The sequence below is a fragment of the Eretmochelys imbricata genome, chromosome 1 (genome assembly GCF_965152235.1).
Source record: "Eretmochelys imbricata isolate rEreImb1 chromosome 1, rEreImb1.hap1, whole genome shotgun sequence".
NCBI lineage: Eukaryota > Metazoa > Chordata > Testudines > Cheloniidae > Eretmochelys > Eretmochelys imbricata.
The window spans coordinates 215,109,657-215,137,637 of record NC_135572.1 but is presented as its reverse complement, the minus strand read 5'-3'; the positions used below and the strand labels follow the sequence as shown (position 1 = coordinate 215,137,637).

The 27,981-nt window shown below is 44.9% G+C and overlaps 1 protein-coding gene across 1 annotated transcript in view; it reads left to right on the top strand.

The window, feature by feature from the left end:
* The first annotated feature begins 1,339 nt into the window (after positions 1 to 1,339).
* Positions 1,340 to 27,981, top strand: part of EPHA1 (EPH receptor A1) — a 61,518-nt gene continuing 34,876 nt past the window's right edge. Inside the window, exons 1-2 of the mRNA XM_077807358.1 lie at positions 1,340 to 1,436; positions 12,525 to 12,592. Of these exons, the coding sequence (XP_077663484.1) occupies positions 1,340 to 1,436; positions 12,525 to 12,592 (165 nt within the window). The remainder of the gene's footprint in view (positions 1,437 to 12,524; positions 12,593 to 27,981) is intronic.

The following is a 27,981-nucleotide window of genomic DNA, read 5'->3' as shown; positions in this document are numbered from 1 at the left end:
AGAATCGTCATCCTTAGTGCAATTCCCCTCTCCTACTGCTGGTTCTCTCCCCTTCCATCTCCTCAGCACAATCTCTGTCTCAGGCCTTGTCTATAGGGGTTGGTGCAATATTTGTATTGATGGAACTTGAAATGGGTAAGCTCCACTGGTGTAAATTGCAGCTTCCTTGTCTACACTTGGGTTTTATACTGGTGGAGCTGCAGCTATAGCTGAAATGGGGCAAACCCCAATGGAGTCAAGGCCTAAGAGAGAGCAAACACTCCGGTAAAACTAGACAGGGAGAGAGTTCCCCACCACCCCCTTCATTCAGCCTATCTGACAAGTTTGTTGCTATCCCCTCCTGCTTTTAGGCCTTTCTTTCTGAGAAACCAGCCCCATCTGCTGCTTTTGCCGGTACCAGATTCCATCCATGTACAACAGTTGCCATCTTGGCCGACGCCAGGGCCTGAACCTGGGACTTACAAAGATAAAAGCATGTGTACAGACAGTTAGCACTAATGATGAAGCTCAGACATTGTGGGAGGGATAGCTCAGTGGTTTGAGCATTGGCCTGCTAAACCCAGGGTTGTGAGTTTAATCCTTGAGGTGACCTCCTGAAGTCCCTTCCAACACTGATATTCTATGACATTCTCTGGGGCTCAGCTGTAAGGGGGAGGCAGGAGAGTTTTGCATAATATTAGTGATTTGTGTGTTTAGAAACACTCCAGGCACTCAGAGGTTTCAATGTCATCCTCTGATTTATCTCCTCATTTAACTGTTCCAGTCCCAGTCTCTCCCATAGGACACACTAAAACCAAACAAAAGTGGCACTGTCTTTTCTACCTAGCGCTCTGTCAAGGAATGGAATACACTGACCAGCTAAGGCCCTTTCACAGAGGTCACCAAGAAGCAGCTGGAACAACTTTCAGATTGCAGGATGCATGGCTTTAACCCCGGATGGGGGCTGTAGCAACGCTAGCCCAGAAGGTGGCATCCAGGAACCATGCACAGCTTTGGAGCAAAGGTCGGGTGTTGGGACGATCCCGGCAATAGGTGGCTGGCTGCCTTTAAGGTGGATTTATTTGCCTGCCAGATGGGAAGTCTGTAACCAGCCCCTTTAAAGAGCAGGTAAAGCAGCAAGTGGGTAGAGAGAGAACTGGCTTCTCCACCCCTCGCTTTGGTCTTTCATCATAACTCCGGGCCTGGCAGGCAGATTTTGCAATGTGTGCGCTCCCGTCAGGAGGCTCCGGGAATACTTCACGCACAGGGAGCAAGTGCCAAGTGTTCAGGGCCTAAGCCAAGGAAGCAGAGACTCAGGGTGCAAGGGGCAGGGGGGAGCAGGGCTTCCTCCCCGGGGACTATGGAGATGCGATCCCCTGGCAGCAGGACAGGCCTCTCCACTGGGCTCTTTCTCCTGCTTTGTGCTTTCCTGCCTCCTGAGATACCTGGGAAAGAAGGTAAGGATAGTGCCTAGCCTCCCCCATCCCCCGGGAGCTGGGCAGGGCTCTGCCTCCAGCAACAGGAACCCCTGCAGCTTGGCTGAGAGAGGGGTGGGAACGGAATGTTCCTTGGGAGGCCTGGGAAGGAGAACCTCCCCGGTGGGGGGCTGGACTGGCTTTCCTCAAAGGGGCACCGGAATAGGGAGGGAGGAAGTTGTAAAATTAAGACAGGGAATTGTGTGTGTGGAGGGCTGTGGGGAGACAGGTGGGGTTTGCTCAGGAAACTAACGCCTCACTCCTTACTTTTCTTTGTGACTCTGTAAATTATTTTCACACTCCTCCAGGTGTGTGGGGAAGCAGGCGTGTTGCTGCAACTTCAGGGAACTGCACCTTCCCTCCCCCCAGTCAGTTTTAAGCACAACACCTTAAAGCATTTGTAGATCCAGAAGGGATTTTTCTCCTTTTGCATTTAACACAAGCTCTGGGGTTACAAGTTCAAACACAAACCAAATAAATAAATCCCCTCCCCCTCTCCCTGAAGAATCTCTCTGGGGACTGAGGGGAGTTAACACTTTCAGCAATAACATTTTTTGTTTGATTTGTAGCTCTTGTGGAGATTTCTGCATTAGAAAACCCATCAGTACTGGTCTCCCCTTCCACTTCCTTGTGGCAGGGCGAGGGACCTGAACGGTTCATCTACCCTGCACAACTTATCTACCCTGCCCTTTGCCTTCCCCTTGATCCCTGTCCTCCCTCCTCCCATTTGTCTTTCCTTTCCACCTCTTGGCCTGCCTCTGCTCTACTTCCCTTTCCTGCTAAGCTCCTTCTCCCTCCTCTCCCACTTAGCCCCTTTTGCCAGATGTAGTGATAGATATTCTTAGACAGTGTGGTGCTTGTGAGGGATTCAGAACCTGTGTAGAACAGGGAGTGGGAGGAATGATTCTCTACCTTTCTGAGAGGTTAAAGTGAACTTGTGAAACTGTCTGACCCTCCTTTACGCCACCTGTCTGTCACCTTTCTCTGCACATTTGTATGAACGGCTTCAGTGTTCTCCCCTCCTACTGGAGTTGCTCTTCCCCTAGCACTCAACTAGAAGAGCTGTCCACCTCTGTGCAGATTAGGGTATAGGCCTCTCTCTCTCTCTCTGGCCCTGCTCTGGGCTTTATACTGGATGTCGTTCTCAGACACACTTCAAATAGGGTTCCGGATAAATAAGTTTCTAGACAGGTTTGGCCGCATCTGTTGCAGAGAGGATCAGATTGGGTTAGAACCTAATTTGGGCTCCAAATGAACTCCAGGAACAGACTTGTCTATTGGAAGAATAGTTGGTGATAACATTTTGGGGACTGGATAACTTGTTCAAATACATCTGCCATGCCCCGTTCACTAACAGCTCACCTGCCTCAGATTGTTTTGTTTTGGTTGTGGCTGTGATCCCTTCCTCAAGTCCAGCCCCTAGAACATGTGTAGACATGCCCTGAGATGCTTTCAGCTAGGGGTGTAATTCGCAGCTTGAGGAGACATACCCCTGCCATTTCTGATCAAACTAGAGCTCTAAAAATAGAGTGAGGCCACAGCAGCAGGAGGGGCTAGTCTCCCTGAATACATACCAGTTCATACCATGGACTCAGGGTGGCTAGCTGATCTCTCCACTGCGGCTACAGTCTATGCCTAGAGTCTTTGATGGATAGGTACTTGGGTCAGCTAGCCCCTGATGCCAGCCACGGCTGCTACATTTTATTTTTAGCACACTAGTTCAGTCAGAGCCAGTGCAAGTATATCTCCTTGCGCTGGGGATTGTGCCCCCAGCCCAAAGGGTAGACAGGCCCTAATAGGACTCATCCCCACTGATCATATCCCCTGACTCTGTTTGGGTCCCAATATGGATGGGGCCTTTATTTCTCTTGGAGAGATTCTCTCCCTCACTATATGTCACATATCAGTGAGCCTTGCACATGCCAGGGGATGGGCAGCCAAGCTCTCTACCCCACCAGTGTGCCCTCTGTCCCACAATATCTAAACTTTGCAGGTCAGTGGCTCAACACTACCTTCCCTCCACCTCCATGCAGCATCCAAATTGTGAGCCTTGTGGGTGTGACCCATCTGGAGACCTGCCTTGCCGGTGCACTGTCCATGGGGACAGGCTGTGCATATATGTGTTCCCACCACAACTCACAGCAGCAATCCTGTACTACCAGATGGTACTCCAAGGCAGCATGAGCTTCTGCACAGCTGGGTCCTGTCCTTGCCTAGAAAGCTCTTAAATCTCTCTTGTTGACTACAGTATTTGTCTCCTCTCCCTACCATTATAAAAACTGCCTGTCCCTCTCAGATCTCTTCTCCCTCACTTTATCCTGCCCCTTACTAGTGTGGAATAGATACTGTGTCCTCTAGGAAGTGACTGGAGTGAGGAGCACCTCGTGCAAATAGGATTTGGGACTACAAGTACTGTGGAAGTGTTATCTCCTCAAAAGTCCCAGAGAGAATACAGTGGAGAAGGGAAGAAGAAGGGAGGGGTGCAAAGATTCATGACCGAATCTCTGATCCTGGGCCATGCCCTGCTTCCTCATTCCACAGGTCTCTTGCATGCTCTCTCCTGCACTTTATACTCTACTGGGTGTAGAATCATAGAAGATTAGGGTTGGAAGAGACCTCAGGAGGTCGTCTAGTCCAATCCCCTGCTCAAAACAAGAGCACACCAACTAAATCATCCCAGCCAGGGCTCTGTCAAGCTGTGAAAGCCAGGGCTTTGTCAAGCCAGGCCTTAAAAACCTCTAGGGATGCAGATTCCACCACCTCCCTTGGTGATCCATTCCAGTGCTTCACCAACCTCCTAGTGAAAAAGCAGGGATTTCCCTACACCACACCTGAATTTCCCATACATCCCCCACCCTCCCATCCCAGTTTTGTGAACTAGTTACATGCAGTGTTGCCAGTTTAGTGATTGTTTGGGAATTTGAATTGAAATGGAAACATTAATACGCACTTTAAAAGCATATAAAGTGTATGATAAAATATGTTTATCTGAAAAAGTATAATAGATTTGAAAAGTATGAACATAGACTAGCTTCCTTATACAGCTGTTGTTTTTATGACAATGTCAATGCATTCATTTCGGTGATGTTGGCCAATCTAATAATTTCAAATTATGATTTGTAAGCAAAGTCTAATTGAACTCTCCCTGACAGGTAGTAATGAGCTGGGGGTTGGGGGGAAAGGCTTCAGGACCAGATTGTATTTACATTCACACCTAATCTACCTAGATATACAGCAGACAGAGCTGTGTTGCCCAAGTGATTTTGGCTGGGGTTGGGTTACAAACCACTTGAATGTGCGGGGGGGGGGGGGGGTGATGAAATGTTGTTATTCTTATTGTATGAGTAAAGGGCAGTAGAACTGTACTTAACCTGTGCTGATTGGGGGCATCAAGAGAGAGGGTGGGAACAGGTGTTTTGCTTGATGGTCTGCCATAGAAACAAGTACTATTTGACCTGCCCCTCTCCAGTGTTTACAGACAGATCTGATTAGGCTCCATAGATATAGTCTTTTGTTTTGTTAAGTCAGCACTACAGCTGAAAGCATTGATAGTCAGGTCTAAGTGCTTAGACCTGCTGTGGGACAGTGTTTCTGTGGAAGAGACAGCCCTGCCTGCACTAGCAGCAAGGTTCCCCCACTGAGAGCTCAGCTGAAATCACAAGAGACCAACTTGCAGGGTCACAGTGGCAGCAGAAGGTGACGGCACAGGGCCATTGGCAACAGAGCGATGGAGTGAACGGTAGCACAATGAACAACAGTGACCAGAGCGAACAGTGAGCAGCTGGAAGAACAAGCAAGGTGCCTTCTTGCCCCCCACCTGGGAGGTGAACTCATGTGAAAGCACCTCTGAACTCTGAGTCTCCACTGACCAAGGACAACACCAGTGAGTGGGGTGTGGTGGAGGGAAAAGTGAGGGGCACGTTAAATAGACATTTGTTTATTGGACTATATTTTAGTGACTTTGCTCCAGAATGCTAGATCTGTGACTGGGAATGGAAACTTATATAAATATGTTTCCTAGCAGGCCAAGATTTTAAAGTGCATTATTTGCCAAGGTTGTTATCTCACATCGCTGCTATCTTGAGAGGTCATTATGTTGGGGAGTTTCTGTACTAAACATTCTTATTATTATAATTAATTTTTACATAAGAATGGCCATACTCGGTCAGACCAGTGGTCCATATAGCCCAGTATCCTGTCTTCTGACAGTGGTCAAGGCCAGGTGCTTCAGAGGGAATGAACAGAACAGGTAATCATCAAGTGATCCATCCCCTGTTGCCCATTCCCAGCTTCTGGCAAACAAGCTAGGGATGCTCAGAGCATGGTGTGGCATCCCTCCCCATCCTGGCTAATAGCCACTGATGGACCTAACCTTCATGAACATATCTGGTTCTTTTTTTAATCCTGTTATAGTTTTGGTCTTCACAGCATCCCCTGGCAAAGAGTTCCATGGGTTGACTTTATGTTGTGTGAAGAAGTACTTCCTTTTGTTTTGTTTTTTTAAACCTGTTGCCTATTAATTTCATTGGGTGACTGCTAGTTCTTGTGTTATGTGAAGGATTAAATAACATTTCCTTATTCACTTTCTTCACACCAGTCAAGATTTTTAAGCCTCTATCATATCCCCCCTTAGTCATCTCTTTTCTAAGATAAAAATTCCCAGTCATTTTAATCTCTCCTCCTTTTTCATACCCCAATCATTTTAGTTGCCCATCTCTGTACCTTTTCCAATTCCAATATATCTTTTTTGGGATGGGGTGACCAGATCTGCACACAGTATTCAAGATGTGGTGTACCATGGATGTATATAGAGGCAATATGATATTTTCTGTCTTATTATCTATCCCTTTCTTAATGATTCCCAACATTCTGTTTGCTTTTTTGACTGCCCCTGCACATTGAGTAGATATTTTCAGAGAACCATCCACAATGACTTCAACATCTCTTTCTTGAGTGTTAACAGCTAATTTAGACCCCCATCATTTTGTATGTATAGTTGAGATTATGTTTTCCAATGTGTATTGCTTTGCATTTATCACCATTGAATTTAATCTGCCATTTTGTTGCCCAGTCACCCAATTTGGTGAGATCCCTTTGTAACTCTTCACAGTCTGCTTTGGACTTAACTATTTTGAATAGTTTTGTATCATCTGTAAATTTTGCCACCTCACTGTTTACCTCTTTTTGCAGATCATTTATGAATATGTTGAACAGTAATGGTCCCCGTACTGACCCCTCAGGGATACCACTGTTTATCTCTCTCCATTCTGAAAACTGAACATTTATTCCTACCCTTTGTTTCCCATCTTTTAACCAGTTACTGATCCATGAGAGGACCTTCCCTCTTACCCCATGATGGCTTACTTTTCAAAAGTCAATTTAAATTAAATATTTTTAAAAAAGAAATGTATATTTGTTTTAGAAATCTAGAACTGTTATGTGTTTTGTTGTAATTTGCATTATCCTTATGTTAAATTTGCATTATCCTAACAAAACATTTAATTTATTCATATCTCTTTTCTATGTTGCAGGTCAAAGTGAAAATGAAAAGGAAAAAAAACAATGCAACAACGTTTCCACCCAAAGGCCTCAAAAACCAACCAATGTGAAGAACACATCAAGAACCAAGAATACATCAACATGTCATCTGAAGGTTCAAGTGGTGTGCCTACCTCTGAGCAGCCCAAAGCACAAATACAGCTACCTACTGAAGAAACAGTGTCTCCAAAACCTAAAGGCAGTTCCCAGTCTTTGTCAGTCAAAGTGTTCCCATTTATTGAAGTTATAAAAGATGCTACTGGTGCACCTCTTGCAGAAAAGCTTACGAAGAAGGAAAGCTTCCCAGTGTTACAACTGGTAAAAGTGGAGGAGCTTGGTTTGTTAGACCCATCAGCAAAGCCAATGCTGACAAACTATGTGAAAAGGCTGCAAAACACCAGGCCTCTGGAGTGCATCAACATGCAGAAAGCCTTAAAAGTCCACTTTCAAAGCCAATTTTAGAAGTACTTAATGAGGCTGTTAAGAATGCTGAAGACACAACACAGTTCATGCGAACAAACGTAGCTGTGGTATCATACTTTCTATTTAAGCAAGAGATACCACACACTGCAAACTGGAGGCCAATGTTAAGTGCATTGTCACTTGTTCATCCTGAAGTTGAACACTGGTTCCGAACAAGACCAGCAAATGCTCACTATCTTTCTGCAAGAAACTCAACTGACTGGCTAGAAGCATGTGGTGAAAGACTCAACAGTTGAAAAAGTGAAGAACTCTTTCACCACATTCAAAAAGTTTGCATACATGGCTGATGAATGCACTGATGCAAATGGGCATCAAGTATTAAGTCATTGTGTAAGTTATCTTAATGTCAGTGGTAGGCAAGTAGATGAATTTCTAGATGTTTAAGTTATAGAAGACGCATCCGCTGCATCTGTGGCAACCCACATATTAGAAGCGTTAAATGCTTGTCAGTTGGACCCCAAACAGATGGCTGCTTGTGCCTTTGATGAAGCTGCAAACTTCTCTGGAAGACATGGTGGAGTACAAGCTTTGCTCAGAGAAAAGCGTAACCCTAATCTTTCCTATACACACTTCAGAGGCCATCTACTCCAACTAGTGCTAGTTTGAGCTGCAGACTCTTCAAAAGACGTTAAAAGAGCTATAAATGTAATGTCTTCATTATATTCTTTTTTCAGCAAGAGTCCAAAAAGACTGAATATCTTGGAAAATATAGACGATACACTGGGACTGAAGTTCAAATTAGCCCAACCTGGGAAAACCTGCTGGCTTTCTCATGAGCGATCCTTGGCTGTTGTCTTAAAATTACTCCAGCCATTATTACTGGCTTTGTAAAGTATCTACCAAGATGGGATGGATCTAATAGTGAGGCTGGTGGATTACTTTTTCTACTACGTTCAGAGAAAACTATTGCCATTCTCTCTCTTGTAAGTCTACTGTTAAAACCACTTGGGTTATTAAACAATGCCATCCAGGCATCTGCTACAACAGTAGTAGATCTTTGTTCAGCAATAGAAGCTACATTTGGATCAATCAGAGAGCTATCCATTGAAAAAGTACTGGAAGAAGCAAAGACTTCAGTCCAGAAGTTGACGAATGAAGGCATTTATGTTGAATCCTTAAGTGAAGAGGACAAGTAGTGTTTGTTAAGACAACTGAACAAGTACACAGACTTGATTCTTAAAAATCTACAACAGCGACTTCTAGATTCTGCTCAACTTCTACGTAGCTTTTACAGATCCCTGTCCTATAAAACACTGACAGTTGAGTGGAGTGAGGCGCTACCAGCAATGGGGCTGCCATTTGCTCAGGACAGAATAGAGAATTTGAACACAGAGTGGAATATCATATGACGAATGAATGAAGATTTGACTTCGGATTCTTCTTTATCATCACTAGTGGCTCAACCCAATCTTTGTGTTATGTTTCCTGGGCTGAAAGAAGTGGGAATTCATCTTTTGCTACTCCCAGTCACAACAGCCACAGTTGAGCGTTCTTTTTCATCATTGAATAGAATTTTGTGTTCTGAAAGAAGTCGCCTTCTGCCTGATCATGTGAATGAACTAATGAACATATCACTTGAAGGAATGGAAGTACCGGACACACAAGAAGCCACCAAAGATGAATGCATTTCATTCAAGAAGTTCATTAACAGAGTTGTGCAAAATTATAACAAGAAACCAAGAAGGATGTAGATGTAGTGCTTCATAGAAGGCTTGAGTAGCCAACTTTAATTTGTGTGGTGATTTTAAAACATGAGTTAAATCTAAATAAAATGTTCATGAAACATTTTTCAGTTTTTACTGTGGTGACATACAGCCTGCCTTCACCCTCACAGTCTCACCTCTCATTGACCCTGACACCACCCCCCTTTCGTAAATTCAAACACCCCCCCCCAATTTCAATTCCTGGGGAAAATACGATGAAAAAGTTTTTTCTAATATCCAACCTAGACCTCCCCCGCTGCAACTTGAGACCATTGCTCCTTGTTCTGTAGCTGGCAGGCAACACTGATCTAGTCAGGGGAAGCAAGAGAGAGGTTCCAGCTATTTAAATGGCTCTTTATCACCCCCAGTTCTTTCCCAGTCCAGTTGGATATGTCCCTCAGAGCAAAGCTAGTGGAATTCGACAGGGCATCTTCAGGGTTTTTTCTATGTGCTGCAAAACTGTAATTCTCAGGCCAGGTTTACACTAGGAGTCCTTTTCTGGTATAGCTGACCTGGAATATTATACCAGCAAAGTGCTCTTAGTGAGGATGCAGCTTATACCAGCAAAACTACTCTTTGCTGGTATAGTTTATTCCTGGACACAACCCACACCCCAAGACAAACCAGTAGACTTAGCAGGATTTGGGTTTTATTTTTTGATCATTTCGATGGATAATGGCAATGTTTATTTTTAAGCAGTTTTTCAATGCTTATCAATTTAAATTTTCATAGTAGTAGAAAATTAGGGGGGGAGGTCAGACAATAATTATTTAATGACAGTAGATGTTGAGATTCAGAAAGTTAAAGCTTTATAATTGCTAAAACACAAATTGTCAACATCACATGGCAAAATATAAAAAGTAAATATTCTTAATCAAACTCTAGTAAAGTTCTCAAGCAGCATTTTTCTTACTTTGCCTAACTGCACATTTTAATTATCAATAGAAATATTTTTTATTAGTTTGTGTGAATTGTTACTAACACTGACCAATAAAAATCTAATCCTTCCAAGCCTAAAAACAAGCAATACATGGAAGAGTGCAGTTCTGCTGGTATAACTGTATCTACACTAGGGACTTTTGTCAGCACAGCTCTGTTGATCAGGGAACACTCCTCTTCATACCTTGGCCAACAGAGCCGGCAAAGCTTTATAGCAGTGGTTCTCAACCTTTTGCACTGGTGACCCCTTTCAGATAGGAAGCCTCTGAGTGTGACCCCCCCCCCCTTATAAATTAAAAACACTTTTTAATATATTTAACACCACTATAAATGCTGGAGGCAAAGCGGGGTTTGGGGTGGAGGCTGACAGCTCATGATCCTGCAGGTAATAATCTGTGACCGCCTGAGGGGTCCCGACCCCCAGTTTGAGACCCCCTGCTTTATAGTGTAGGCCTGGCCTCAGGATTGCCAACTACAAAAGCATTCAAAAATCATGAGCCAAACCTCAAAAAATCATGAGACTGGCTTCTAGACAGGGCCGGCTCCAGGCACCAGCGAACCAAGCAGGTGCCTGGGGCGGCAAATGTAAAGGGGTGGCAGGATGTTGGCCTCTGGGGCAGCAATCCGCCCTCGGCGGCGGCAGGAATTCGGTGGCCACTCCGTCACAGCACGTTTCACTCTTGACGGCAATTTGGTGGCGGGGAACGCAATTCTTCTTTGTTCACCGGCGGCAATTCGGCGGGCACATCGTCACTCTGCCTCCGTGTTCAGCGGGCAGGATTCCGCCTCCCCGTTCAGCGGCAAGTTGTGGTTTTTTTGCCGCTTGGGGCAGTAAAAATGCTGGAGCCAGCCCTACTTCTAGATCCCAAGACTTTAGGGTGCACACAGATCACATTTTCATTTTTTTCACAGCAACCATGAGGGCTGGAAACTAAACTGAAAGCAGGATTCTCACCTAATCACATGCTTTCCAGGAGTCAAGACACTAAGAAAAACACCAAACAGCTTGAGACTCATGAGAAAACCACAAGAAGTGGCAATACTGCATTCTGCAGCCCTTGCACACTTGCTGAGTTAGCTACTGCATGAAGCAGTTGAGGCAGTGCATTTGAAAGGGGAAGGGATGAAAGGTGGAGGTCATGGGTTACAAAAGTCAAAGGAGAGTGATGAGTTGAACAGCATGGGTATGAGGGATGGGAGATGGAAGGTTAGTGAGGGAGATATTGGGATATGGGGGAAGGTGAATGCTGAGATAAGGCTTGTAAATTTCTTTCTTATTCCCATCCCTGCACATGGAGGAGATCTTTGAGTTAAAACACCTCCCCACAGAAATACAGAGGGAGAGGAGAGAGAAACTGGGTGGTTGTGGACAGTTGATACTAAAACATAGCTGACCGAAACCCTCCTGCCTATTCAATTAAGGTGGCCTACTGTTGAGAATAGGCCACTTCCACCTTAATTGAACTGACTTGTTAGCAGTGTCCCCCCACTTGGTAAGGCAACTCCCATCTTTTCATGTGCTGTGTATTTATACCTACCTACTGTATTTTCCACTCCATGCTTCTGATGAAGTGGGTTTTAGCCCATGAAAGCTTATGCCCAAATAAAGTTATTAGTCTCTACGGTGCCACAAGGACTCCTCATTGTTTTTCCATATGTAGGGGAGATGATACATCCATGAACTAGCTGCTAAAGGCTCCTGGTTGCTGTGACTGATACAGTGGAGGTTACACTCTTCATGTGGTCTCTTTACACAGCACCTTCCCATGACCCTCCTTGCTCTCCCCTCCCCAGCCCTGGCTAGTTCCCTGAGGCAACACAAATTGACCTTTTCTGGTGGTAATTTGTTCAGTCACGTCAGCACTTATCTCTTTTCATCCCCCTGTTGGCTTTGCTACTCCTGTTCTGAAGGGAGATTCTTGGAGAGGATTCCATTACCATGCCAGTTTTGGGGCATTGAATTCCCATTTTAATTCATCCCAGTATCTCTTACCCATTTAGGAGGGGTGGGAGAGCACTGAGAGGGAGCCTTCTCTGATGGGCTTCAGGGGGGGCTCCTCTTTGGTTTTTTGCTGCCTAGGTTTGTGGATTGGAAAGAATTTTGGATAGCTGCAGTGTTACTGCAATCTATTGCTATCCTCCCTCTAGCCATGCTGTTGCATGAGTGGAGGGGAAAGATGCTCTTTTCCTGGCTGGAGAAGAAGGAATTGGGGAGAGATGATGTGGCTATGAATTGCAGGGCAGAGCTGCAGACATTGCTGAATGACCTGGATACAGTCACATTGAATAGAATGGGGAAAGTCAAAAGCAGTAGTGCTAAGAAGCAGTGACAAAATGGAAAGGCTCTCTATGCCTGTTCCAAAAACCGTGATAGTTGGGTTTCTCATCCTTTCCTTTTGGCTTTCAGTGAATCTCCTGGACACAAGCACTGCACAGAGTGAACTGGGCTGGCTTCCGGATCCTCCAGAAACAGGGGTGAGTACTATGCTGGGGAAGGAAGGGCAGAACTCTGGAGTATTGGAGAGAAACGGAGAGAAATGAAGGATTAATCCCAAAAAGGGACTCTTAGTCTTAGCCTTAGTCCTGCCATGCAGCTCCCCCTAGTATTTCAGTCCTGGCCTCCCGACACAGCTCTGCCAATGCCCCTCAGTCCTGCCCTGCAGCCGCCCTGTTATTCCAGTCCTGGGCTCCCCTCACAGCTCTGCCAATGCCCCTAAGTCCTGCCCTGCCCTGTTAGTTCAGTGCCATGGATCCCATTACTAAAGAAATATATTAATGTTGTTACTTTTTAGTGATTATTGGCAGTTGGTATTTAAATATGAAATCTTTCAAATGGATTCATATGTTGAATCTAAATACAGGAGGAAGAAGAATAAAACTGATGTCCTGTCTTGTCACCTGAGTTCCTCTGTCCCTTGTTGTAAGTAGAGTATGTGCTTCCCACTCCCATTGAAATACCCACGACAGAACTACTTCCTAATGATTTTGAAGAATCTGGAACAATTTGAAAATAAGTGGGACTCTCTGTTCGCTCCCTCTCAGGGGTTATAAACTGAATATACTAGATTATTAATTGACTGTGAACAGTCAATTGAGAGACTGCCCCATGGAGAAGCATTATGTTCTAGTGCAGTGGTCTCCAACCTTTTTACACCCAAGATCACCTTTTGAATCTAAGGGCAATCAAGGATCTACCCCCATGCCTTCCCTGAGGCCCCGTCCCTTCTTCAAAGCTCCGCCCCCTCACTCCATTCCCCACCACCCCCCGTTGCTCATTGTCCCCCACCCTCACTTTCACCCGGCTGGGTTATGGGATTGGGGTGCAGGCTCTGGGTGGGGGCCGAGGGTTTTGCAGTGTGGGACTCTGGGCTGAGCCTGGGGCATGGGTTGGGGTGCAGGAGGGAGTGAGGGATGCAAACTCTAGGAGGGAGTTTGGGTGCAGGAGGGGACTCCAGGCTGGGGCAGAGTGTTGGGGTGCAGGAGAGGGTACAGGGTGCTGGCTCTGGGAGGGGGGTCAGGGCTGGGGCAGGGGGGTTGGGATGCAGAAGGGGGCTTGGGGTGCTGGCTCTGGGAGGGGGCTCAGGGTGAGGCTTGGGGATCTGGCTCCGAGAGAGGGCTCAGGGCTGGGCATTCGGGTGCAGCCTCCCGCTGGGCAGCACTTACCTCTGGCAGCCTCTGGTTGGCAGTGGGCGCTGCGAGGCTAAGGCAGGCACCCTGTCTACCCTGGCTCCATACGAGACCTGGAAGGGGTCAACGCACATCTGCGGTCCCTGGGGGAAGGGGCAGAAGACACGTGGCTCCATGAGCTGCTCCTCTCTACAAGCACCGCCCCCGCAGTTCTCCCAGCCAATGGGAGCTGCGGTGGTTCTGCTTGTAGGCAGGAGCAGTGTGCAGAGGGAGACCCCTGGCCACAGGGCCGTGTTGGCCACTTCCAGGAGTGGCATGGGGCCAGCGTAGACAGTCTGCCTTAGCAGCAGCTATGCGGCGCCACTGGAGATCGCGATCAACTGGGAGATCATAGAATCATAAAATATCAGGGTTGGAAGGGACCTCAGGAGGTCATCTAGTCCAATCCCCTGCTTAACGCAGGACCAGTCCCCAACTAAATCATCCTGGCTAGGGCTTTGTCAAGCCTGACCTTAAAAACCTCTAAGGAAGGAGATTCCACCACCTGCCTAGGTAACCCATTCAAGTGCTTCACCACCCTCCTAGTGAAAAAGTTTTTCCTAATATCCAACCTAAACCTCCCCCACTGCAACTTGAGACCATTACTCCTTGTTCTGTCATCTGCTACCACTGAAGACAGTCTAGATCCATCCTCTTTGGAACCCCCTTTCAGGTAGTTGAAAGCAGCTATCAAATCCCCCCTCATTCTTCTCTTCTGCAGACTAAATAATCCCAGTTCCCTCAGCCTCTCCTCATAAGTCATGTGCTCCAGCCCCTGAATAATTTTTGTTGCCCTTCACTGAACTTCCAATTTTTCTACGTCCTCCTTGTAGTGTGGGGCCCAAAACTGGACACAGTACTCCAGATGAGGCCTCACCAATGCCGAATAGAGGGGAATGATCATGTCCCTCAATCTGCTGGCAATGCTCCTACTTATACAGCCCAAAATACTGTTAGCCTTCTTGGCAACAAGGGCACATTGTTGACTCATATCCAGCTTCTCGTCCACTGTAACCCCTAGGTCCTTTTCTGCAGAACTGCTGCCAAGCCGCTCGGTCCCTAGTCTGTAGCAGTGCATGGGATTCTTCCATCCTAAGTGCAGGTCTCTGCACTTGTCCTTGTTGAACCACATCAGATTTCTTTTGGCCCAATCCTTTAATTTGTCTAGGGCCCTCTGAATCCTATCCCTACCTTCCAGCATTTCTACCATTCCTCCCAGTTTAGTGTCATCTGCAAACTTGCTGAGGGTGCAATCTATGCCATCCTCCAGATCGTTAATGAAGATATTGAACAAAACCAGCCTCAGGACCGACACCTTGGGGCACTCCGCTTGATACCGGCTGCCAACTAGACATGGAGCCATTGATCAATACCCGTTGAGCCTGACGATCTAGCCAGCTTTCTATCAACCTTATAGTCCATTCGTCCAGCCCAAAGTCCCTTAACTTGCTGGCAAGAATACTGTGGGAGACCGTATCAAAAGCTTTGCTAAAGTCCAGGAATAACATGTCACCTGCTTTCTCCTCATCTACATAGCCAGTTATCTCATCATAGAAGGCAAATAGGTTAGTCAGGCATTACTTGAGCTTGGTGAATCCATGCTGACTGTTCCTGATCACTTTCTGCTCCTCTAAGTGCTTCAAAATGGATTCCTTGAGGACCTGCTCCATGATTTTTCCAGGGACTGAGGTGAGGCTGACTGGTCTGTAGTTCCCCGGATCCTCCTTCTTCCCTTTTTTAAAGCTGGGAACTACATTAGCCTTTTTCCAGTCATCCAGGACCTCCCTCGATCGTCATGAGTTTTCAAAGATAATGGCCAATGGCTCTGCAATTACATCAGCCAACTTCTTTAGCACCCTCGGATGCAGTGCATCCGGCCCCATGGACTTGTGCTCATCGAGCTTTTCTAAATAGTCCTGAACCACTTCTTTTTCCATAGAGCGCTGGTTACCTCCTCCCCATGCTGTGCTGTCCATGCAGTAGTCTGGGAGCTGACCTTGTTCGTGAAGACAGAGGCAAAAAAAGCATTGAGTACATAGCTTTTTCCACATCCTCTGTCACTAGGTTGCCTCCCCCATTCAGTAGGGGCCCATACTTTCCCTGACCTTCTTCTTGTTGCTAACATACCTGTAGAAACCCTTCTTGTTACCCTTCACATCCCTTGCTAGCTGCAACTCCAAGTGTCATTTGGCCTTCCTGATTTCACTCCTGCATGCCCGAGCAATATTTTTATACTCCTCCCTGGTCATTTGTCCAGTCTTCCACTTCTTGCAAGCTTCTTTTTTGTGTTTAAGATCAGCAAGGATTTCATTGTTAAGCCAAGCTGGTCGCCTGCCATATTTACTATTCTTTCTACACATCGGGATGGTTTGTTCCTGAAACCTCCATAAGGATTCTTTAAAATACAGCCAGCTCTCCTGGACTCCTTTCCCCCTCATGTTATTCTCCCAGGGGATCCTGCCCATCAGTTCCCTGAGGGAGTCGAAGTCTGCTTTTCTGAAGTCCAGCGTCCGTATTCTGCTGCTCTCCTTTCTTCCCTGTGTCAGGATCCTGAACTCGACCATCTCATGGTCACTGCCTCTCAGGTTCCCATCCACTTTTGCTTCCCCTACTCATTCTTCCTGGTTTGTGAGCAGCAGGTCAAGAAGAGCTCTGCCCCAGTTGGTTCCTCTAGGATCGACCAATCAATCGTGATTGACTGGTTGGTGACCACTGGTCTAGTGGATAGAGCAGAGGTGGGCAAACTACGGCCCGCAGGCCACATCCGGCCCACAGAACCATCCTGCCAGGCCCTTGAGCTCCTGGCTGAGGAGTCTAGTCCCGGGCCCCTCCCCCGCTGTCCCTCCTCCCCTGCAGTTCTGCCACCATACAGGTAGTGCGGCTGGCTCCGTGCAGGCAGCAGGGCTGCGAGCTCCTGCAGCTCTGAGCGTCATGGTAAGGGGGCAGCAGCGACGGCGTGCGCAGCAGCAAAGGGGGTTGGGTAGGGGATCCCGGGGGGGCAGTCAGAGGACAGGGAGCAGGGGGCGGTTGGATGGGGCAGAGGTTCTGAGGCGGGGCTGTCAGGGGTCAGGGAACAGCGGGGGTTGGATAGGGCATGGGAGTCCTGGGGGGCCTGTCAGGAGGCAGGGGTGTGGATAGGGGTCAGGGCGGTCAGGGGACAAGGAGCCGGGGGTGCAGGTTGGATGGGTCGGAGGTTCTGAGAGGGGCAGTCAGTGGGTGGGAAGTGGGTGGGGGTGGGTAGGGCGCTGGGACTAGGCTGTTTGGGGGGCACAGCCTTCCTTACCCAGCCCTCCATACAGTTTCGCACCCTGATATGGCCCTTGGGCCAAAAAGTTTTCCCACCCCTGGGATAGAGCCTTACACTAGAATTCAGGAAACCTGGGTTCTAGTTCTGCCTGTGCTACTGACCTGGCTGGGTGACCTTGGGCAAGTCACGTCTCTCTGTGCCTCAGTTTCCCTATCTGTAAAATGGGAATAAGGATACTGGCCTCATTTTTAAAGTGCTTTGAGATCTATTATTATTACAAATCATAATATGACTTTTCTAGTTGCCAGCACTACAAACTCTGACCTGGCATTTACACATCTCACTGAGTGCTTGGTTTTCTTCTGCTCTTATCTGTTATGTACAAACAAAGCAATTGTGTACGCTCCATAAAATTACTTTTGTTTTAGATCAAGGGAACCCAACCCCTCACCAAAATAAGAGAAGACGATATGGTCTTTTGTCTTCTCCGTAATGTGTGGCATCTGAACTGCACACAAAATAGCAGATTTCTTCAGAAAGTTTAAAGATGCACTATGCGTAAAATGAAGTGCTACATAGCCACATACCATTACCACAGGAAGGGTTTCACTAGTTGGCACCAAGATAATATCTTCATCTGCATAGGATAAGCCTGGATAGCCAACTTTGGCAATGCCTATCCAAAGAGCCTGTCTTTGTACTGTAGCTGCAGCAACTAAAATAATGCCCCTTCTCTATGTTTCTTGGGAGCTGGGAATGCAATTACAGGGCATGACAATTCCTGTGCAATCCCCCGCCCCCACCCCTGCCCCCCCATCAGTGTGATCACAGTTATATCCGTATAAATGTGCTTGTATCAGTATAACTTATTCCAGTTTAAGAAGCAGAATAAGTTAGCAAAACTGCATCCACACTAGGACTTTTACCAGTATTACTATTTTGTTTTAAAAAAAAAATCACGCCTCTAACCAAAATAGTTATGCCAGTAACACTTCTCAGTCTTTCCGCCTGCCTTGCCACCACCATGTGGCTTTGACTAATACAATATTCCCAGTTGGCTAATGGGGAGTATGGAATCCAAATGTTCCACTCCAGTAGATTGGTAGCAATATAAACCCCACTTTGGACTCTTGGACTCTGAAGAGGAGGTGTGCAGCCCCAACTGTTGAAAGAAAAGCCTAGGATCAGGCAGCAGGGAGTGAGGAGTGCCGGTTAAAATGATTAGGTAAGGGGATTTGGGAGATGAAGTGGGGTAGAGAGAACAAACTCTGTCTGTTAGCGGCAAAGTTATTTTTTGAGTAGGTTTTGCCACGTCACAATATTTGGTGGAAGGGGGGTGGGAGGGAGCGGGGGGGAGTTTCCCAATGCCCCAGCTGCTTGCATCAAGAGATTGCATGAATATCTCACCTTCCATTTTAAAAAAGTTTCTAGCCCTTGCAGTTGCAGAGAAATGCTTGAGAATGTGACCCACTTGTATCCCAAAGGCTCAGAAATCACAGGCAAAGAGAAGAGCCCATGTATTTTGAAATCTCATGATTCTTGAATAGATGGGGTTGGCAATACTAGGTTCATCTGTGCATATTGGGCAGCAAATATTCTTAGACCACTGAGAAATCCAGGTTGCCAGATGGGTTTTATGGAGACTTTTACAGAACAGTCAACAAACACAAACTGTATTTTTAGCCTGCCTACTTACAAAATGGCCTGTACCATACAGCGGAGAGTGATAGTGACTTAACTGCAATGTGCATTGAAAAGACTTCCATGGTTGTACTGGTGGTACTAATAGAGGCCTAGTGAAATAGGAGAGGTGAGAGACTATTTTGAAAGGGAATTGAGCTGAGACTTGCTGAGAGAGGGTATTCTATGGTTACTGCTCCATGACTGTTTGATTACTTTTCATTTATGGAACTCCCTGATCTCTGACCTGTATTGGTTTTCTACCAACAAGATTGCAGGGATTTGCTTGATCATTTCTCAGTAACTGTAATGTGAATAGATGAAAAGTTGCCACAAACACAAAAACAATGGGCAAAGGCATCCTTTAAAAATTGGAAGTTAAATCCTACTGAGGAAAATAGAATGGTGCATAAACTTTGGCAAGTCAAGTGTAAAAGTTTAATTGGGCAGGCCAAAAAAGAATCTGAAGAGCAACTAGCCAAAGACTCAAAAACTAACAGCATAATTTTTTTTTAAGTATATCAGAAGCAAGAAGCCTGCCAATCAATCAGTGGGGCCACTGGATGATCGAGGTGCTAAAGAAACACTCAAGGAAGACAAGGCTGTTGCGAAGAAGCTAGATGAATTCTTTGCATCAGTCTTCAAGGCTGAGAATGTGAGGGAGATTCCCATACTTGAGCCATTCTTTTTAGGTATCAAATCTGAGGAACTGTCGCAGACTGAGGTGTCAATAGAGAAGGTTTTGGAACAAATTGATAAATTAAAGAGTAATAAGTCACCCAGGATCAGATGGTATTCTCCCAATAGTTCTGAAGGAACTCAAATGAGAAATTGCAGAACCTCTAACTGTAATATCTAACCTATCATTTAAATCAGCTTCTGTATCACTTGACTGGAGGATAGCTAATATGACACCAAATTTTAAAAAGGCTCCAGAGGCAATTCTGGCAATTATACGCCAGTAAGCCTAACTCCAGTACCAGGCAAAATGGTTATAACTATTGTAAAGAACAGAATTATCAGACACATAGATTAACATAATTTGTTGGCGAAGAGTCAACATAGCTTTTGTAAAAGGAAATCATGTCTCACCAATCTATTAGGTTTCTTTGAGGGGATAAACAAACATGTGGACAAGGGTGATCCAGTGGATATAATGTATTTGGACTTTCAGAAAGCCTTTGAAAGGTCCCTCATCAAAGGCTCTTAAGCAAATTAAGCAGTCCTGGAATAACATGGAAGGTCGTCTCATGGATCAGTAACTGATTAAAAGACAGAAAACAAAGGGTAAGAATAAATGGTCGATATTCAGAATGGAGAGAGGTAAATAGTGGTTTGTGTACTGGGGCCGGTACTGTTCAACATACTCATAAATGATCTGAAAAAAGGGATAAACAATGAGATGGCAAAATTTTCAGATGATACAAAATCACTTAGGATAGTTAAGTTTAAAACAGAGTTAAAAAGGGATCTCACAAAATTGGGTGAATGAGCAACAAAATGGCAGATGAAATTCAATGTTGATATATGCAAAATGATGCACATTAGAAAACCTAATCCCGATTATACATACAAAATGATGGGCTGTGAATTAGCTGTTGCCACTCAAGAAAGAGATCTTGGAGTTATTTTGGATAGTTCTCTGAAAACATCTTCTCAATGTGCAGTGGCAGTCAAAAAAGCTACCGGAATGTTAGGATCCATTAAGAAAGGAGTAGAAAATAAGACAGAAAATATCATAATGCCACTATATACATCTATGGTATGCCCATACCTTGAATACTGTGTGCAGTTCTGGTCACCCCATCTTAAAAAAGATATATAAAAGTTGGAAAAGATACAGAGAAGGGCAACAAAAAATGATTAAGGATATGGAACAGCTTCTGTATGAGCAGAGATTACACAACTGGGACTTTTCAGTTTGGAAAAGAGATAACTAAGAGGGGATAGGACAGAGGTCTATAAAGTCATGAATGGTGTGGAGAAAGAGAACAAGGAAGTGTTATTTATATTTTCACCTAACACAAGAACCAGGGGTCACCCAATTAAATTAATAGGCAGCTGGTTTAAAATAAGCAAAAGGAAGTAATTCTTCACACAACGCACAGTTAACCTGTGGAACTTGTTGCCAAAGGATGCTGTGAAGGCCAAAACCATAGCAGTGTTCAAAATAGAATTAAATAAGTTCATGTAGGACAGGTCCATCAATGACTATTAGCCAAGATGGTCAGGGATGCAACCTCATGCTCTAGGTATCCCTAGCCTCTGATTGCCAGAAGCTGGAATTGGATGACAGGGGATGGATCACTTGATGACTGCCTGTTTTGTTCATTCTCTCTGAAGCATCTGGCATTGGCCACTGTTGGAAAACAGGATACTGGGCTATATGGACCATAGGTCTGACTCAGTATGGCTGTTTTTATGTTGTTGAAACGAACAGTTCATGAACAATTCAGTTTGAAAGCTATTCCTCCAAAAAATTGGAAATAACATCTTCCAAGCAAATCAGGATCAGTTCATAAAATTCTTGAATAAAAATGGCTAGGTTAACAATGAATAGCTTAAGCAGCTTGATTAATAGCTAAAGGACTGGAAGGAGGATGAGGATTTGGTGGTAACTGCTGTTCTCAAATACAGGATCTCCCATTCCAAACTGGATTCGTGTGAATGTGCTTGTCTTGTGTGTAAGACATATGGTTGGAGTTCGGATGGGGACAGTGTTGGTGTATTGGCCACGCCACACATGTTCACAGGCTCTGCTTGAGATGATTTGAGTTTCCTCTGGCAGTGGTTTTAGGAGTTGCTGAAACTGTTTATTCTGGGTGACGTGATTATCCATCCTGGTGATTGTTCTGGATTAGCTCACGACCGCTGGCCATCTTGGATGTTACTGATTTGGGGTATATAGCTAGACATATGTGGATAAGAGAGGAGGAGAGGAGTAGAGTTATACTCTTGTCATGGACTAGCTATTACCCTCTCTTTCATGGTCAAGGGCTCACGTCTCTCACTGAAGTGATGGAACCTATTATACGGATCTTACCTCAGAAGCTAATGAAACCAGGTTGCTTTTGGGTGACTTTAAGGATGAATTCTGACAGACCACTCTTTTGATGGCCTGGTCGGAGCGTAATTTTGTGTCTTTGGCACAATGACACATAAAAAGACCTCTCACCCTCTTCTGTCCTCTGAGGTAATTTTGATAGGAGAATGGGCTGCCACAAGTGACTCGGGAGCGGTGAAGGTTAGAGTACCTTGTGGTGAAACCGTGGCCCAAATTAAGTTGACTTGTGAAATAAAGAATGTTTGAAAGCTAACATCTATACAGGAGCAAAGAAACGATTTGTTGCCTCCACCCAATCTGCAAAGGCCTCATCAGTGGTGGATAACCTGGAGCTTTCAAGTCATCATCTGTCTGCTTAGCTATAGAGGCAGCAAGCATTTCTCGCTGGGAGGAATTTTTAGTTTACTTTGTGGATACGGTCACTTGGGTTTAGAGAGGAGATTGTCTGTCTGTGGGAACAGAACTGTACATTTTTCAGTTATTGAGTTTTGACCACAATGGGCAAAAAGGTGTGTTTTTTTTTTTCTTCAGTCAAGTTGCTTAATGTGATTGAAAAGCACTCAGTACTTGACAAGACCTTGTCTAGACTTCAAGGTGTGATGTTAGCATGTGCTAGCTAACTTGCTAACTAACACATTTAAAAATATCTAGTGTAGACATTGTTTCCTTTAACACATGCAAAACTCATGTTTAAAGCTTAGTGGGCAAGCTAAGCTTTAACTTACATGGGCAGTGTCTTCTCTACAATAATGACAGGTTTCAGAGTAGCAGCCGTGTTAGTCTGTATCCGCAAAAAAAAAAAGGAGTACTTGTGGCACCAAGGTGCCACAAGTACTCCTTCTCTACAATAGACTTCTAAAGGGTGTATGTGGTAGCTAGCATACTGTCAAACCTTAAATCCTAGTCTGGGCGAGGTCTAAGTCACAGGCTAAAATGTATGAAAGTGTGTTAGTCTGCATCTTAATGACTGTTAAGAACCCATTTTAAGCAAACATGATTGAAAAACAGAACTTTCTGGGCCTGACGAGATGGGGCCTATAGCTCATAACTATTGCAAAGTTAATTGTCTTTTATCAAGGAGTTTAGATATATTTTGTCGTATCTATGAGTCTCTGAGCTAGTGAATCCAGTAAAGCATTGTGAAGTCTGTTGTGATATTCTCACAATGCTAACTAAAGACAGATCCCTTGAATTCATCAGGACTCTTTAAATCAACTCCTTTATTATTTGTCTTGACTTTTCTCCTAGCACACTAAACTGTACAGATTAGCATGGGATACTTGAACTGATATACTTCAAGATATCTGTTATGAATTCATCTGGAATCCTAAAAGTAAGCAAACTGATTTACAACACATTTATTATCCTGCTACTTGGTGTGTTGTAGAATAACACAATTTTAAAAGCTACAGTAATTTTTTTCTTTAAAAGAAATAGATTTACATCAATTTTGGATCAAGGGTGATGAGAAGTCTCATGTGTTTTATTATTCATTCACATTTGCTTCCTGTAGACAAGTTATATACCTGCTGATTAGCTGCATTTTCAGTCTGCTTTTCAGCCCAAGCACACAGGGGACTTCCAGTTCTTCTTGTTCGGCTATTTTAAACAGAGTGGTATCTGTGCCTATTGATATGCCAATGTAATTTTGCCACATGGGCTTCTTTTGTGTTCATGACATTTTCAACTTCAGCATTGAACAATCACTATTTTTTTATATATGTTTGCTATGATTACATTGCAACTCAACTCCAGTGTCTACCATAAAATGCCACACTTATAGATTTTTTTTTGGTAAATGTATTAAGATGCTCAACTGTGCTTGCATCATTCAGATCAATGTTCATGAATATATTTGGCTACTGTATTTATTTGCCGTCTGTTGTGAGTGACACTTGCACAATACTTGCTTTTATTGCATGCTTAACACTATATTCCTTATTCTAGATATCTGTGTGTGGTATTGCAATTGCTTCCACATTTACTGCACACTCTGCTGTTTATCCTTGTGTTCTATCTTTATACCTCTGTATACATCTTTAATTAAATGCACTTTAGTTGTTTTGCTACTTATTAATGCTTCTATTTGGGAAGCACAACTTCTCACTAGCCCTGCAACTACCCTATTATTTTTCACAGTCAGTTTTTCACAAAAACTTTGTTTTGACCTGGTCATCAGTTATTTCACAAATAACTTCGTCTCTAGTCCTTCTCTTAATTTTCAAATTTGCATGACTTAGCATTATTACATAGGCTCTGCTCTCACCTATCAGCTAGTTTCTTGTGGTTTAAAATATATTTTCTCCAACTGACATTCTTGCATGGATCACAGTATCTTGCTGATTTCTCAATGGCTCTGTTGGGTGGTTTGCAGTACCCTTGTGCTCCCACTGGAGAGTATGGCAGGCCTCGGGCCTTCAGTGGCTCGGGGTCTGCCCCATGTAGTGTTGTGGAGGATTTAGCCTCTCTGGTTTCTCTGCAGTGCTACTTACTTCCGTGAAAGCTTTGAAGTGCTGCCACCGGCTTCAGTTTCCTGACCGTTTACCTTTCAGGATGAAGGAGGTTTCATTTAGTCCAATTTTGCTAACTTTGCAAACACCTTGGGAATGGAGGTTGTTCATAACTCTGAACAAAACGTTATGGTTGTTCTTTCAAAGATTTACAACTGAACATTGACTTAATTCAGCTTTGAAACTTTACTATGCAGAAGAAAAATGCTGCTTTTAACCATCTTAATATAAGTGAAACAAGCACAGAAACAGTTTCCTTACTTTGTCAAAGCTTTTTTTAAACTTTCCCTTTATTTTTTTAGTCGTTTATGTTTAACACAGTACTGTACTGTATTTGCCTTTTCTTTTCCTTTTTTTTGGGGGGGGGGGTCTCTGCTGCTGCCTGATTGCGTACTTCCAGTTCATAGAATCATAGATAGTATGATAATTATAATTCCAAATTAGGTGTGTGGTTGACCGATCAGGTTTTAACTCTGGTGCTTGTAACTCTGAGGTTCTACTGTAGTTTCATTTTGACACTTGGTAATAAGGGTGTGCACCTCATCCCAGTCACCTGAACCTGGTCAGAGTCACAAAACGGTGAGCAAGTCAGTACCGCTAACTCCAGCCATTACTGTTGTGAAAAGTTATGGCTTGGTGCAGGAATTACTGTGTGAGGTCGTTTTGCCTGTGTTACACAAGAGGTCAGACTCGATGATCACAATGGTCCCTCCTGGCCTTGGAATCTGTGAATAGGACAACTTCAGCAGTAGACAGAGTTGTCAGATTTTCTTTGCCGCTGTTCATAGAATCATAGAATATTAGGGTTGGAAGAGACCTCAGGAGGTCATCTAGTCCAATCCCCTGCTCAAAGCAGGACCAACACCAACTAAATCATCCCAGCCAGGGCTTTGTCAAGCTGGGCCTTAAAAACCTCTAAGGAAGGAGATTCCACTACCTCCCTAGGTAACCCATTCCAGTGCTTCACCACCCTCCTAGTGAAATAGTGTTTCCTAATATCCAACTTATACCTCCCCTACTGCTACTTGAAACCGTTGCTTCTAGTTCTGTTATCTTCCACCACTGAGAACAGCCTAGCTCCATCCTCTTTGGAACCCCCCTTCAGGTAGTTGAAGGCTGCTATCAAATTCCCCCTCACTCTTCTCTTCTGCAGACTAAATAAGCCCAGTTTGCTCAGCCTCTCCTCATAAATCATGTGCCCCAGCCCCCTAATCATTTTCGTTGCCCTCTGCTGGACTCTCTCCAATTTGCCCACATCCCTTCTGTAGTGGGGGGACCAATACTGGACGCAATACTCCAGGTGTGGCCTCACCAGTGCCAAATAGAGGGGAATAATCACTTCCCTCAATCTGCTGGCAATGTTCCTACTAATACAGCCCAACATGCCGTTGGCTTTCTTGGCAACAAAGGCACACTGCTGACTCATATACAGCTTCTCATCCACTGTAATTCCCAGATCCTTTTGTGCAGAACTGCTGCTTAGCCATTCGGTCCCCAGCCTGAGGCGGTACATGGGATTCTTCCTTCCTAAGTGCAGGACTCTGCATTTGTCCTTGTTGAACCACATCAGATTTCCTTTGGCCCAATCCTTCAATTTGTCTAGGTCACTCTGGACCCTATCCCTACCCTCCAGTATATCTACCTCTCCCCCCAGCTTAGTGTCATCTGCGAACTTGCTGAGGGTGCAATTCATCCCATCATCCAGATCATTAATAAAGCTGTTGAACAAAACCAGACCCAGGACCAACCCTTGGGGCACTCCGCTTGATACCGGCTGCCAACTAGACATCAAGCCGTTGATCACTACCCATTGAGCCTGACAATCTAGCCAGCTCTCTATCCACCTAATAGTCCATTCATCCAATCAACTTGCTGGCAAGAATTCTGTGGGAGAATGTATGAAAAGCTTTGCTAAAGTCAATATGTATCACATCCACTTCTTTCCCCATATCCCCAAGCCAGTTATCCCATCATAGAAGGCAGTCAGGTTGGTCAGGCATTACTTGGCCTTGGTGAATCCATGCTGACTGTTCCTGATCACCTTCCTCTCCTCCAAGTGCTTCCAAATGGATTCCTTGAGGACCTGCTCCATGATTTTGCTGGGGACTGAAGTGAGGCTATAGTTCCCTGTGTTCTCTTTCTTCCCTGTTAGTCTGGTGTTCAATCCCAGGCATTGCAGAGGCACTGCATTGGTCAATGATTTTCTTGTAGTGATAGGTGAAGATCACTGATCCATGACCTGTCAGCAGTCTTTGATACCACTGACTACCAGGTATTGTTTACATGCCTGCTGACCTTGGCAAGGATAGACAGTGTTCCTGTAAAATCCTTCCCTTTCTGAGAGGTCCCAAAGGGTAGCGTTAGCTGATTGCTCGTCTGCCTTGAGGGCATTCACAAGCAGGATATCAGAGGGCTGTATAATCACTCCTGCTGAACACCTCAACACTGTCATTAGGGGAGATAGGGAAGCATTGTGGGCTGTGCTGCCTTCCCTGTGCAGCTAAATACCAGCTCTGTGTCTTGCATCATACCTAGACAGTGCAATTAATCAGCTTTCTCAGTATCTTCCTGAAATAAGGGCTTGCAGAGACCTAGCCAGTTGAAGCTCATTCCAGATAAGACTGAGATAGATTGATAGATTGCAGGGGAAATAACCTGTGGAAATTCTATACCTAATATTTGTCTGTCCCCCAGCTGATGAGTCTGTCTCCATATGGCTCTGAGTGGAAGGACTGAATCAAGGGGTGTGTAGGTGGGGGGTTCGCTAAGAAGTCCTGGGTGGGGTTGCTTTCTGTAATTCCACCTGCTGTTAATGTATGGGGCTTGTCAGGTTTGCAGCTCCTTCATCTGGACTAAGTTTGCAAGGAAGTTAGAAAACCTGGGATAAAACACTGGTAGGGTTTTGTTTGACTTGCAAAATCAACAGCGACTGGCTGTGGAAATAGAAACACTTCTTATGGATTCATAGATATCAAGGTCAGAAGAGACCATTATGTACAATGCAGGCCACAGACTCTCACCCACCCACTCCTGCGATAAACCTCTCACCTATGTCTGAGCTATTGAAGTCCTCAAATCATGGTTTAAAGACTTCAAGGAGCAGAGAATCCTCCAGCAAGTGACCCATGCCCCATGCTACAGAGGAAGGTGAAAAACCTCCAGGGCAGATTGGAAGAGGCCCTGGAGGAAAATTCCTTCCTGACCCCAAATATGGTGATCAGCTGAACCCTGAGCATATGGGCAAGATTCACCAGCCAGATACCCAGGAAAGAATTCTCTGTAGTAACTCAGATCCCACCCCATCTAACATCCCATCACAGGACATTGGGCCTATTTACCATGAATATTTAAAGATTAATTAATTGCCAAAATCATGTTATCCCATCATACCATCTCCTCCTTCTGCCTTCTCACTCTTCCACTCCTGCTGCTCCTCATCCGCACCAGGTGGGAAATGCCATGTTCTTCCTCATAATAAATATTCAGCTCAGTGAAAAATGAACTGCTTTTGCTGTGGGCTGGGGAGGCAAGAGGGGAGAAATCACCTGCACATCTACCAGTGTGATATATGCCATCATGTGCCAGCAGTGCCCCTCTGCCATGTACATTGGCCAAACCAGACAGTCTCTGCACAAAAGAATAAATGGACGTCAAGAATTATAACATTCGAAAAATAATTGGAGAACACTTCAACCTC